Source organism: Mirounga angustirostris, unplaced genomic scaffold, assembly GCF_029215605.1.
Source record: "Mirounga angustirostris isolate CCGP_5_RB_7025 unplaced genomic scaffold, mMirAng1.0.hap1 SCAF_11, whole genome shotgun sequence".
Lineage (NCBI taxonomy): Eukaryota > Metazoa > Chordata > Mammalia > Carnivora > Phocidae > Mirounga > Mirounga angustirostris.
In genome coordinates, this window is record NW_026991719.1 from 31108077 (window position 1) to 31119954 (window position 11878).

Genomic DNA, 11878 nt, shown 5'->3' on the forward strand with positions numbered 1-11878 from the left:
TATGCCCTTTATGTATGTCGCATGTATTCGGACAGTCCTAGAGGACAGAGCTTCTCAACCTATTTAATAGATGAAGAGCCTGAGGATTATACAGTTTGGTTATGTGCCCAACTTCACAGGGCTAAAGTATGACAAAAGTGGGACTGTACCGCTGGTCTGAATTCTCCTACAGCCAACTCTTCCACTGTCATTTCTTCATAAAAATACTGCTCTTGCCCCACTTCTCTGCAATGGCACACTGAATCAGTCAAGCAATAGTGTATAAATAGGTCTGTCTGAGGACACTGTTTAGTTACATTGTTCTCTTTGCCTATGCCTGCACTTATGCCACAAGCTCTTGATTACTATAGACTTTTACTAATTCTTAATAGTAAAGTAAGCTATATTTTATTTTTATTTTTCAAGAGGCTATGAGGTATTTTGGGCCACTTGTGAATCAAATTATTTATTTATTTTTAAAGATTTTATTTATTTATTTGTCAGAGAGAGAGAGAGAGAACAGGCAGGGGGAGCGGCAGGCAGAGAGAGAAGCAGGGAGCCCAAAGTGGGACTCAATCCCAAAACCCCGGGATCATGACCCGAGCTGAAGGCAGATGCTTAACTGACTGAGCCACCCAGGTGTCCCTGTGAATCAATTTAAATTTTATAATCAGCTTGTCAAGTTTCAAACACATATACACATAGACACAGACATTCATACACAAATATTTGTGTTTTGTTTTTTTTTTTAACATTTGGGGTTTTATTTGTATGAGAAGGATGATAGTCATCTGTAGATTAAATTTGGGGAGACAGTATGATCATAATATTGAATCTTTTATCTGCAAACATATTTCTATCTTTAGTTAGGCCTTCATTAATTTCTCTAAATAATATCAATGTATTTTCTTCACTGACTTGATAAACTTTTAAAATTATATTTACTTATAGGTACCAAGTATTTTGTTATGGTAATTTACAAGTTGTATTTTGTTTAATTCATTTTTTTATTTTTAAAAAAATTTTATGTAATCTCTACCCCCAATGTGGGGCTCGAATTCATGACTGAGCCAACCAGGCACCCCTATTTTGTTTAATTTTTTTTCAGACATTTTGTTGCCACAGATACAGGTATATTTTTGCATATTTATATTGCACCCAGCAAACTTTATAAATACTTTTATTGATTTGATAATTTATCATTAGATTTTCTTCGCATACATTCTAATCATCTGTTAATGATACTAGCTTTGTTTCTTATTTTCCAATCCAAATCTCTTTGATTTCTTATGCTTCCATTACTTCCCTATATAGGATCTTCATTAAAATATTGAATAGAAATGGTGATAGCAGGTATCCTCATCTCCTTCCCAGTTTTAAAGTAAAAGCTCTCAGTGATTTGGTATCAAGTATAGTGTTTACTGTAGGGTTTTTCTAGATATCCTTTATCGAGGGAGATAACATATCTTTTCTTTATGAATGAATGCTGAATTTTATAAACCAGTTTAGCAATTTAGGAATGTTTTTTTTTTTCATTTAATATGTTAATGTGGTATTCCCTTCACTTATGTGAGTATAAAACTTCCAGAATAAAAAGTTTTAAAGTGGTTTTTAATCTGCTTGGAACTAGAATTTCTATTAAGTATAAGGGAGGATTTTAGTCACATTTGTTTTTAATATGAATATCAAAATGTACCAATGTGATTTCTTATTAAAAAACAATATTCTTTCCCCTACATCTCTGAGTAGATAATTTTTAACAAACCAGGACATGATATATAGTGGGTCTGTTTTGGAACATGCTATTCACTTCTTTTGGTCTATTTCTCTATGCCTACATCTATAACACAAACTCTTATTACTACAGTCTTTAATATCACATCTTTTTTTTCAAGAGTATATTAGCTATTCATAGCCATTTGCAAGTAGATTTAAATTTCAGAATTACTCCCCACTCATCGGGGAGTCTACTTCTCCCTCTGACCTTCCCCCCTCTTGTACTCTCTCTCTCTCATCCTCTCTCTCTCACTCTCTCTCTCTCTCAAATGAATAAAATCTTTAAAAAGAATATATTTTAGAATTATCTTGTCAGCTTTCACACAGAATGCACATGTATAGTATATAAACATTTACACATAAAAATTATGTGGCTTCATTGAGAAGGAGGGAATACAGTCATTAATAGATTAAATTTGAGGACAATTAACATGTTTACCTAATTGAATCTTCCATCTAAAAACATATTTCTCCATTTAGTTAAGTCTTTAGTAATTTAAATAATAGTTGTATAATTTTTCTATAGAGTTCTTATATTTGTTATATATATTTTTAGGAATCAGGCATTTATTATGGTAATTTACAAGATATTCTTTGTTTAATTTCATCTTTATACTGCACTGCTACCAAAAAAGTGTCTTTTTGTATATTGATCTCATACCCAGCAATTTTATTTAAAAATATTTTTATTAATAGTTTTTCTTTAGTATATTTTCCTCATATACAATTTATTCATGTTTAATTATACTGACACTGCTTCTTATTTTCTAGTTTCTATCTCTATGATTACTACTTTCCCATTACTTTATTATGTAGTTTCTTTATGAAAATGTAGACTAGAAATGGTGATAGCAGGCATTTTTGTTTTCTTCTCAATATTAAAAGGTTTCAACTTTTCCACATGAGATACGATTTTTACTCTAGGGATTTTTTTATAGATATCCTTTATCTACTTTGAAAACATACCTTTCATCAAGAATGAATAATGATTATTTTTATGAAACACTTTTCTCTATCAATTGAAATATATTTTTAAAATTCATCTGTTGATGTGGTATGCCAGTCCTTGACCTGTTTGACTTCAGATTCATTCTTCACTCTTGCTCTGTTCCATACTCTTCTATACACAATTCCTAGGCATCAAGATGCCAATTCATTTCAGGCAACAGGAGAACCCAGAGGAGATTAGACCTCAGGAGGATGGGAGTGCCCCAAACTTCTCTTCTTCCTTTGCATTATGTAGATTCTGCTTCAGTTGCTACATCTTGATTGCAGCCTTCATCTCTGATAGACCACCACAGATCCTGGCCCCTGCCTGTTTTGTGTTCCAACTTCTTCATTTCACATTAAGACTGGGACATGACCCATTCCACGCTTGGCAAGGGTTTCGGTGGGTAAAGTCATCAAGAGTTTGCCGAGATGTAGCATTTCCCAGAAAGCCTTGAGTCATAAGAAAGGAGCCAAAACGAGAACTGCCAGTGAATGAGGACAGAAAAGAGGCCAAAACCAAAGAATAAGGGTGGGTCACATAGACACGAGCCAGTGCCTATTTCAGCCCTATTGGCCCAGGCAGGGCTCTCCGACTGAAGCATCCCCTCAATTCCTCTTGAGGGTTCTAGGGGCATGAGGACATTGGCATGAGAGGCATGACATGGGTTCAAGAGAGGGATTAATTCCAAGGCTACCAGAAGTCAATAGGACTATGACGAGGGACCGACCAGCCGCAACCTCCACCGTGAAAGAGGCTGGCGCGCACAGCCCCGCCCCTGCTGTTGACCCGGAAGAGCCCAGGCCGGTGTAACCGGATGTGACGCCCCCTGATTTCCTCCTCCAGATTGTCGGGCTGCGCGGGATTCCTTCGGGGCTGTGCGGGATTCAATCTGAGGTACGTGGAACCGAGTCAGCCGAGGGAGGGGTCCCAGGTGCTACTTGGAGTCAAGTAAGATTCCAAATGAGAGCTGAGGAGACCTCGTATCACAGAAATGAGGGGACTCATTAGATGAGAGCCCCAGTCCAACTCAGGGAAGCCCCGGACCGGTCTGTCAGGCTGACCTACGACACACTTCCTCTTTGGAGGAATTGAGGCGACAGCGTTTCTGTTGCGGGGCTAAGAGTTCCCTGACCTGCTGGTAGTCCGGAAAAGGCCCCCGAGTGAGTCCTGAGGGGACCACCCACCCCAGACAGTGGTGGACTCAGTGAGCCTCGGCCAGTGTGTGAGCCCTGGGAGGCCTCGGGCAGGGGCGGCGGGAAGTGTTGCTGACTGACTTCTGCCTCCAGAGTCTGAGGGAGGGAAGAGCTTAGTCTGAGGCAGGCGGTGTCCCGTCGGCAGAGGAAGGAGCCTCAGGCCCTGCGGGGGACTCCTGTAGGAGTCCAGGCGAGGACCCCGAGTGAGTTCTCATGCTTCCCCTGACCGCGGGTAGAGGTTGTGGCGCAGAATCGAACCCCTGTGGTCAGGTCTCCATGTCGGGCGGATGAGGTGTTCCCTCACTTCCTTTCTGGGCGTCTCAGACACGTGGGGCGTTGATTAGAAGGTGGAACCTCAGGTAATAGATGGCAGCGGGCACATCACCAACCACTTTGGTCCACCCTGGGAGGTTCCTGAAAGCAATGACCACGTGTAGGTGACTTCACGTCATCCTTTTGGGTTTGAGAGAGGTGTGAGGCTTGGTCTGAGGGAGTGAAGTCAGGTGGTCAGATGGAAGATTTCCAGGTGCTTAAAGGATTCAGGGTAAAGGGGGCACCTGGGTGGCTCAGTCGTTAAGCGTCTGCCTTCGGCTCGGGTCATGATCCCGGGGTCCTGGGATCGAGCCCCGCATCGGGCTCCCTGCTCGACGGGAGGCCTGCTTCTCCCTCTCCCACTCCCCCTGCTTGTGTTCCCTCTCTCACTGTGTCTCTCTCTGTCAAATAAATAAATAAAATCTTAAAAAAAAAAAAAAAGGATTCAGGGTAAGGACACAGAGTTATGTCTAAAGGGACCACCCACCTCAGAACACAGGTGGCCCCACAATATCCACCCTTGTTGGCAATCCTGGGAGGCCACGGGCAGGGGTATCCATGTAAAATGTCCCCTTAATTCTCCCTTGGAGGTCACTAGGAGGTGGGTGTGTGGTATAAGGAGTGAACAACGGTACAACAGAGGGGAGGGCTCACACAGTGCCAGGAACCAAGGTGTAGACAGTGAGTCAGGACTAAGGGGCCACCCATTCCAGTAGAGTGGGAAGTCCATGAGCTCCCCTCTGTCTCTGCATTTAGCCCTTGGAAGCCTGAGGTCGGTGGTCAGAATTCTCACATTCTCCCTTCATCTAACAGGGGCCTCAGGGAAGTAATTGTGTCTGTCTGAGCGGCAGCCTCAGGTTAACAAACAGAAAAGTGCACAAGGGGTTGCAGGAACCTATGAAGACACGGAATTAGTACTGAGGGTATCAGTCACACCAGGACAGAGGGCCCATTGGCAAAGCACTCCTGCTGTCAGTCCAGGGTGTGTCAACAAGGATCACCTGATGAGATACTGCTCCTCTTCCTTGTGGGGTTCCAGTGAGGAGTGTTTGTATGTACAGGGCCTACAGCACATTAGGTGAGCAAAGGATGAGTCCCAAGGTCTGTTAGGACCAAGGTAGGTTCTCTGAAAGAGGTTTGAGGGGCCTGGCCACCCTAGAACAGAGAAGCTCCAGAGTTCTTGCCCCTATTCTCAGCAGTGGTAAGCCTGGCGATGGTGACTGAATGAGATTTCTCTTTCCTCCCTTCTCAGTTGTCTTAGGCAGAATAGTCCTTTTTCTGGTGGGGGTGACATTAGGTTTTAGCAGGTGGGGACTGAGGCATGAGAGGGCATATGTCTACCAGTAGCCAAATAGAGGCCTTGAATGAGGGCTGAGAGAACCACCTATCCCAGTAGATTGGAGCCAAACATAATTCTCCTTAGCCCTGCTGTCACCCCTGGGAGGCCTGGAGCAGAACTGGGACATGCCCGCATTTCTTGCTCAGCAAGCTCAGGGTGATGAAGAATGGTCTGTGGAAGGGTTTCAGATCCTAGGTCCTACTATTAGTCAAGGGAAGGACCCTAAGTGAGGCTGATGAGGACACCTGCTCCAGAACAGAATAGTCTGAAAAGAGCCCTGTCTTGCTGTGACATTTGGAAACTCTGGATGTGACACCCCTTAATTGCTCCTCAGTGGTCACAGGAATGAGTCTCTAGCCTGAGGGAGCAAGAGCAGTTCAGTAGAGGGGAAGAGGCTCATAAAGTGTCAAGTTCCAAAGTATACACCTTGTTTGAGCAAGGAGGTGACCATCTACTTGAGCACAGTGAGACCCTTTGATACCTGTCCTCCCCCTGTAGTCATTACCTGATAGGTCCCAGACAAAGATGGTCAGGATTCTCAGTGGCTCACTTCATACACTGGGCACCGAGGGGATTGGGACATATTCAGAGTCAGCAATGGACAGGGTGGCCAGGCACTACTGGAGTCCGTGTGGACATACAGAGTAAGAACTGAAAAGGATCCACCCCAAAACATAGGGTCATCAAAGAGACCCTGGACCTTCATTAGTCCAGAGAACTCTGGGCAGAGACTACATGACAAGATCACCAATTTGCTGGTGGTGGTGGTGGGAGGGGAGGGGGGTTCCACACAGCTGAGATCCTTGGTGTATGTACCTACATTATATGAGGTCATCAAGGAAAGGGATCCAGAGCCTCTCATGGGTCACAGTAGGACATTAAGTGAGATCCAGGGGGTCTATCCACCCCAGAAAAGAGTTTTTCTTTTCTTTTTTTTTTTTTAAAGATTTTATTTATTTATTTGAGAGAGAGAATGAGATAGAGAGAGCATGAGAGGGGTGAGGGTCAGAGGGAGAAGCAGACTCCCTGCCGAGCAGGGAGCCCAATGCGGGACTCGATCCCGGGACTCCAGGATCATGACCTGAGCCGAAGGCAGTCGCTTAACCAACTGAGCCACCCAGGCGCCTGAAAAGAGTTTTTCTTTACAGTTTCTACCTCCTTCTGTTAGCCCAGGAAGCCCTTATAGAGGGGGATAGGCAGTGTCCTTCTTCACTTCCTTCTCAGGTAACTCGTGAAGATGAGGCATTCTTACACAGAAAAGAGTTGACATCACATCGAGTGGTCAGACCTGAGACCCCACCAGTTGCCAAGTCAAGAACCCAGAGTGAATACTGAGGGTCCACTGACCCCAGGAGAGTGGGGATCATGATGAATGAATCCTGCCCTGAACTGTCGTCAGCACTGAGAGGCTATGGGAAAGGCTATCTGTAGACATATGCCCTAATTACCATCTAGAAATCAGAAGGTGGAGGCTTTATTCTGAAGGGACAATGTTAGGTCAGCAAATGAAGAGATCCCAGGACCTGCCTGGATTCAGAGTGAGGCAACTAAGTGAGAACCGGGGTGGGGGCGGGGGGACTACCAACAGCAGTATAGATAGCCTCCACACGGTCTAGGTCCTGCTGTCAGCCCTGGGAAACCCCAGGTAGGCCTTCTGGAGGAAGTTCCTCCATCAGTTGTCTTGGGAGATGTGACTTTGGTCTTCGGGGACCACCCCATATTAGTATAAGGGAGGTACACCAGGCCCTACTGAATGCCAAGTTAATGAACCTGAGTGAGGACCGATGGGTCCACCCTCCTCAGAACAGAAATGGCTGTCTAGAGCCCCACCACACGTGCTTACTGCGATCTCTGAGAATTCTCAGCCTGGGTTTGCTGGCTGCATCCTCAGGAGCATTCAGACATCCTCCTTCATTGCTCTTCAGGGACATAGCAACCAAGAGGTTGGGAGACCTGTGAGGTCCTATAACAGTGTTGTGGGGAGAAGTCCATTGGAGGCAGTTTTATCAGAGCCACCCCAGTGGAGTTTAGCAGCTGAGGCCATTCACATCTCCTTCTTCCTCTTAGGCTGTGATTCCCCATTGCCCACTCCCCTGTCCTCACTCCTGTCTATTGCCACTCATAAAAGTCACCATGCTTCAGAACCAAAAGAATCCACGGTGCTTATACGATCAGTGCTTTCAGACCTGCAGTGAGATCCAAGATATGGAAGTTGTACAGGTCTCCAAGGCTCTGGAAGAGACCCATCTCTCCTCTTATCCTCTGATGCCTGGCAATTCAGAGGCGGCTCCTGATGCTGGTCAACCCAGTACCCCTGAGAGTCATCAGAGTTTCTGCTCATCCTCCATTGCCATCACAACCACCTCATCAAGTGAATTGAATGAGGGCTCCAGGAGCCAAGAAGAGGATAGCACCTCATGGGCTGGGCCTGACCCCAGGAATGTGCCCATAGATGCTCTAGATAAGAAGGTGATTTCGTTGGTCAATTTCATGCTGTTCAAGTATCACATGAAAGAGCCAGTGACAAAGGCAGACATGAAGATTGTCATCAAAGAGTATGAAGACCACTTCACTGAGATCTTCCTGAGAGCCTCTGAGCACATGGAGATGGTCTTTGGCCTTGATGTGAAGAGAGTGGATCCCATCAACCACTGCTACGGCCTCTTCATCAAATTGGGCCTCACCTATGATGGGGTGCTGGATGGTGAAGAGGGCGTGCCCAAGACCGGCATCCTGATCTTTATCCTGGGTGTGATCTTCATGAAGGGCAACAGTGCCACTGAAGAGGAAGTCTGGGAAGTGCTGAATTTGACGGGGATATATGCTGGGAGGAAGCACACCATCTTTGGGGAGCCCAGGAAGCTCATCACCCAAGATTTCGTCAAGGAAAAGTACCTGGAGTACCGGCAGGTGGCCAACAGGGATCCCGCACAGTTTGAATTCCTGTGGGGCCCGAGAGCCCACGCTGAAACCACCAAGATGAAAGTCCTGGAGATGCTGGCCAAGTTTCACGGGACTGACCCGAGTTCTTTCCCATCTCAGTATGAGGAGGCTTTGCAAGATGAAGAAGAGAGAGCCCGAGCCAGAATTTCAGCCAGGTCTGTCTCTGCTTCTGTGGCCACTGCAAGTTCTAGTGCCAAGTCCACTCATTTCTCTTTGTCCTAGAGAAGCCGGAGGCAGGTTTTTCACTTTGTGTTTGTAAAAGGGCAGGTAGTGTTCAGAGAATTTAGGTCTGAGTTGGGGCTGAAAGGAACACACTATATGTGCCTATGTGTTCCTATATTATTGTGTAACTTGAAAATTTATTCTTTTTTAACATATGTATTTGTTCAAATATTGTTTCTTTAATGTAGATTTAATTAGCTTCAAAATCTCCAAGTTTATTAAAGATATTGATCATACATTTAATGTTATATTGAGATTTAATAGTAGGAGCTTTGTTATTTTGTAAAACTAAATGTGAAACCATCTTATTTTGTAATTTGGAATAACATAACGTCGAATTGTCATAGGTATTTACTGGAAATGTGAGAGTGATCAGCTTTAAGGTGGTTGGGTTCAAAAAATAGAGAACAAATTAAAGATTGCCAACCTATGGCCCTCTTATACCTTTTACATTTTTGTTTTATACAATTAAATTATATACGCTTGAATATGCTTAACTTGTTTATAGATGTATTAAAAATAAACATCAATAAATTAGACCCCATGCTCACTGTTTCTTTTATTCCCCAAACCTTCCTTGAACATTGGCTGTTTGGAAATCACCATGTTAGTCTTGGAAATTATAGCATGAATAATACCTACAACTGCACTTATAAATTTTACGTATAGGATCAGCAATCCTATAATTACAGTGGGATGCCTTCTAATAACCAAGGGGCAAGTAAAAGAAGGAGTTAGCAGATAAGTGGAGGTATTCCATATGAGACTGTCAAGTGTAAATGCCCTGGGACAAGAAGTTTGGGGGACAGGGGAGCTGGAATTCCTGTAATGAGTGTTAATTTTTAACTTAAATTTGCATTTAGGGCAAGCTGAGCCTGACGGGGTGGTGATCAGCGATCAGACCTTCAGATAGTATGTCACCAAGTTGAGACTCAAAAACCTGAACTGGAAAACTGTTCTTTGTAGTTAATTAGGGGGCATGGTTTAAAAAGAAAGAAATCTTTGGGGCAGATTTGGAAGTTGTCAAGTGTTGGTATCCCTGTGCAATTGAACATAATTCACAAACAAGTTTTTATACACATAGTCTTCAAAGAGTTTTCAGAGATAACAGTGATACTTTATTGAGATGAGACACCGAGAAACCATTGGTTGCCCTGGCCTAGGAGAGCCAGAGACTACTCCATTTAAGACATATTTTAAATAAGCTATTTTCAGTGTAATTTGGCATAGTCTAAGAAATGTTTATATTTTTATGGGTGTGAAATTAATGAGAATAGGAGTGGTTTGAGTGGAACAGAAGCTAAGGAGGCAAGGAATTGGTCCTTGTCACAAATTCTAGGAGTTCTGAATTGCATCCATGTGGGGAAGAAATTCCCTATTATTTTTTTAAAGATTTTATTTATTTATTTATTTATTTGGGGGGACCAGGGATGGAACAGACGGGGAGGGAGAGGAAGTGGGAAAGAATCCCAATCCGACTCTGTGCTGAGTGAAGAGCCCAACTCAGGTCATGGACCCCATGACCCTGAGATCACGACCTGAGCCCAAACCAAGAGTCAGATGCTCAACTGACTGAGCCACCCAGGTGCCCCAGAAATTCCCTATTATTAAAGAACACAACCTCAGAGAGGATATATTTACTGAGGTTTATTTGCTAAGCAGTGTTTTGGTTGATCAAATATTCCATGGCCTGTAGGACTTCATGTTTTTTAGACATCCTGGATTTTTAGAAATCACATATGTGAGGTTGGTAGGGTCAGTAGTCAAAATAATCACAGTAATAACTTATTCATTAAAGACCTAAGTTATGCCAGGCACTGTAACAGGTGCCTTACATATATTGCACTTTTTTTTCTAGAAATATCCAGTTGGCACTTTATTTAAGTCATCTCTACACCCAACATGGGGTGCGAAATCACAACTCTGAGATCAAGAGTTGCATGCTCCACCAACTGAGCCAGCCAGGCGCCCTATTGCACTCTTTCAAACAGTCCAATATGACAAGGCTTATCAGACTCACTCTTCAGATGAGGAGCCTAAGATTCACAAAGCTTGAGAATGTGCCCAAGTTCACAGGTCTGGTATGTGACAGAGCTGAAGCTAGACTCATGGTCTGAATTCTAGAGCTCATGTTGTTTCATTCCTCCAGCCTGAGGCCCATATTCTGTCTCTAGATTCATTTCTTTTCTCACTACTCCACATTGCCTCTTAGGATAAAAAGGACCTTGAATCTGAAGTACTAAAAACACATGTGAAGAAGAAAGGTAAAAATGATAATCAAATACAATTTGGGAATTGTCTGTGGGCTTCATTTACCTAGGGTCCAACTGCCCTTAACCCCAGGGTCCCTTGAGAGCTGACTGCCCAGGGGCTAGACTTTTTGTCCAGCTCCACCTCTTTTGTGTGTAGAGGTTCAGAATATATCACCCCAGAATATGCCACTTGGGCATATTGATTATTTTGAATTAAAGGTACTTGAGAAACTGATGGTGCAGGAGGGACACTCCAACCTTCCTTTATCCACCCCCCGCCAAAAAGGAGATGACTCTCCCATGTGAAAGATGCCCTCACTGTACCAGGAGGGTACAAGGCATCTTTCTCACCAGAGACATGGAATTTGGGACCAAGAAGGCTATATAAATAAGCTTTATTAATTCATCACCATTTACTACCCCTAGCCCAAGCCCCTCTGTCCTGTCAATTCTTCACGCAGTTAGTGTTTGTCTAAAAGGTATAAAAGCTGGGTGCCTGGGTGGTTCAGTGGTTAAGCGACTGCCTTCAGCTCAGGTCATGATCCCGGGGATCCTGGGATCGAGCCCCGCATCAGGCCCTGCTCCATGGGAAGCCTGCTTCTCCCTCTCCCACTCCCCCTGCTTGTGTTCCCTCTCTCGCTGTGTCTCTCTCTGTCAAAAAAAAAAAAAAATCTTTAAAAAAAGGGTATAAAAGCTTCCTGCTTTGGTTACCTCTTTGAGTTTCATATCTTTGTAGGGCTCCCATACATATGTATGTATGTAATTAAATTTGTTTTTCTCCTTTTAATCTGTCTTTTTATTACAGGGGGGCTTCTCAGTCAAGCACCTGAAGGGTAGAGGATAAATTATTTTTCCTCTCCTACATGTGCAT

The 11878-nt window shown here is 43.8% G+C and overlaps 1 protein-coding gene across 1 annotated transcript in view; it reads left to right on the forward strand.

Moving 5' to 3' along the window:
- MAGEB16 (MAGE family member B16) overlaps positions 1-9242 on the forward strand; it is a 108961-nt gene extending 99719 nt beyond the window's left edge. The window contains exons 3-4 of the mRNA XM_064574823.1: positions 3590-3640; positions 7658-9242. Of these exons, the coding sequence (XP_064430893.1) occupies positions 7724-8755 (1032 nt within the window). The 5' untranslated portion in view covers positions 3590-3640; positions 7658-7723 and the 3' untranslated portion in view covers positions 8756-9242. The remainder of the gene's footprint in view (positions 1-3589; positions 3641-7657) is intronic.
- The last annotated feature ends 2636 nt before the right edge of the window (positions 9243-11878 follow it).